This window comes from Otolemur garnettii, unplaced genomic scaffold, assembly GCF_000181295.1.
Source record: "Otolemur garnettii isolate 467f Iridium unplaced genomic scaffold, OtoGar3 scaffold00012, whole genome shotgun sequence".
In the NCBI taxonomy this organism is placed as follows: domain Eukaryota; kingdom Metazoa; phylum Chordata; class Mammalia; order Primates; family Galagidae; genus Otolemur; species Otolemur garnettii.
The window spans coordinates 20,231,988-20,233,279 of record NW_003852407.1 but is presented as its reverse complement, the minus strand read 5'-3'; the positions used below and the strand labels follow the sequence as shown (position 1 = coordinate 20,233,279).

At 33.8% G+C, this 1,292-nt stretch overlaps 1 protein-coding gene across 1 annotated transcript in view; it reads right to left on the bottom strand.

The window, feature by feature from the left end:
• DSC1 (desmocollin 1) overlaps positions 1–1,292 on the bottom strand; it is a 29,551-nt gene that overhangs the window by 21,551 nt on the left and 6,708 nt on the right. Inside the window, exon 4 of the mRNA XM_023510170.1 lies at positions 377–532. Coding sequence (XP_023365938.1) covers positions 377–532 — 156 coding nt within the window. The remainder of the gene's footprint in view (positions 1–376; positions 533–1,292) is intronic.

Genomic DNA, 1,292 nt, shown 5'->3' with positions numbered 1-1,292 from the left:
GGTCCAAGCGTCAGCATTTTTGCAAAAGTTCTCATGTAATTTATAATGTACAGCAATGACTGAGAATAATTGAGCTATTTTATTATAAAGAACTCAAAACTCAATAAAACTCTGTTGTTTCCACAAGATTCTACAGATCCAAATCTTTAAAATTATGCCATGTCTACACTTTTCACTCTACCTTGACATCCCTTGTTTAATGCACTGTCTTTCTCTACCAATGGCACCAATAGAAATTGGGAATTCATATTGCACATTGATAATAATTTAAATATTAAACCAAATACGTCATTATCATATGCAAGCATGCAGAACTGAAAATATGAATGAACCAATATACAGGTAAAACTCTGAATTAAAATTTCAGGAATCCTACCAAAAATTGATCATATTGCTCACGGTCAATGCTTCGGGTACAATAGATATCCCCAGTGTCTTTCTCTATGAAGAACAAATTGAAGGGCTCTTTGTCCACCCCAGGTCCACTTATGGAGTAAAAGATGGTGTAGTTCTGTGCGGCATCAGATTGGATCTACAGGGAAAATTTAAGAAGACAGCAGATATGTCATGATAAATATCTTTAATCCAGCCTCTTATGGTAGTTTGCTTTTTAGCTATTACTCCCTTTTCTACCCCCTTGTCTGTCTGTCTTCTACTTACCATCATCTGCCATGTTTTTTGCAATGTTTGAAGCCACAGATTCTGTCATTTATTTGATCCCCACTTTTTTTGTTATTTGCATATTTATACAATTTGTGGAGTAATATACCTTTATAATTCCTAGTTAGCTAGTCTTACTTTGACAGAAGTATGGTGACAGTTTCAGTATTTTGAATTATTTGGCATTGAAAATTATGTGATTAAAAAAAAAAAGTGACACAACTTTCCTTCCACAATTAATTCTTCAAGAATTGCATAAGTTTGAAACTGTCTTTATGTTTGCATTCCAGCTATATGCAGTCAGATAATCTTGGTAAACAGAAATATTTGGGGGGGGTTGTGGATAAATGTTAATTGAAGTGAGAGATTAATTATGCAAAATCTGCAGGCATGCCTTCTGTAGGTGAGTGCTAAAAAGTCTAGCATAATATTCAGGCAAATTAGGACATAGATGTAAAGGGCATCTGGAATTCAAAACATAAAACTTATTTCTAAATGCCTAAATGTTTTCTCTTGAAGGAAGTGATAAAATGTAGTATACTGGATCACTTCTGTGAGACCCTAGTTTTGGTGAACAGATCATTCTTCTAAGTACCAATATTTTAAAGCCTTGATTCAATATACTGTGCGAT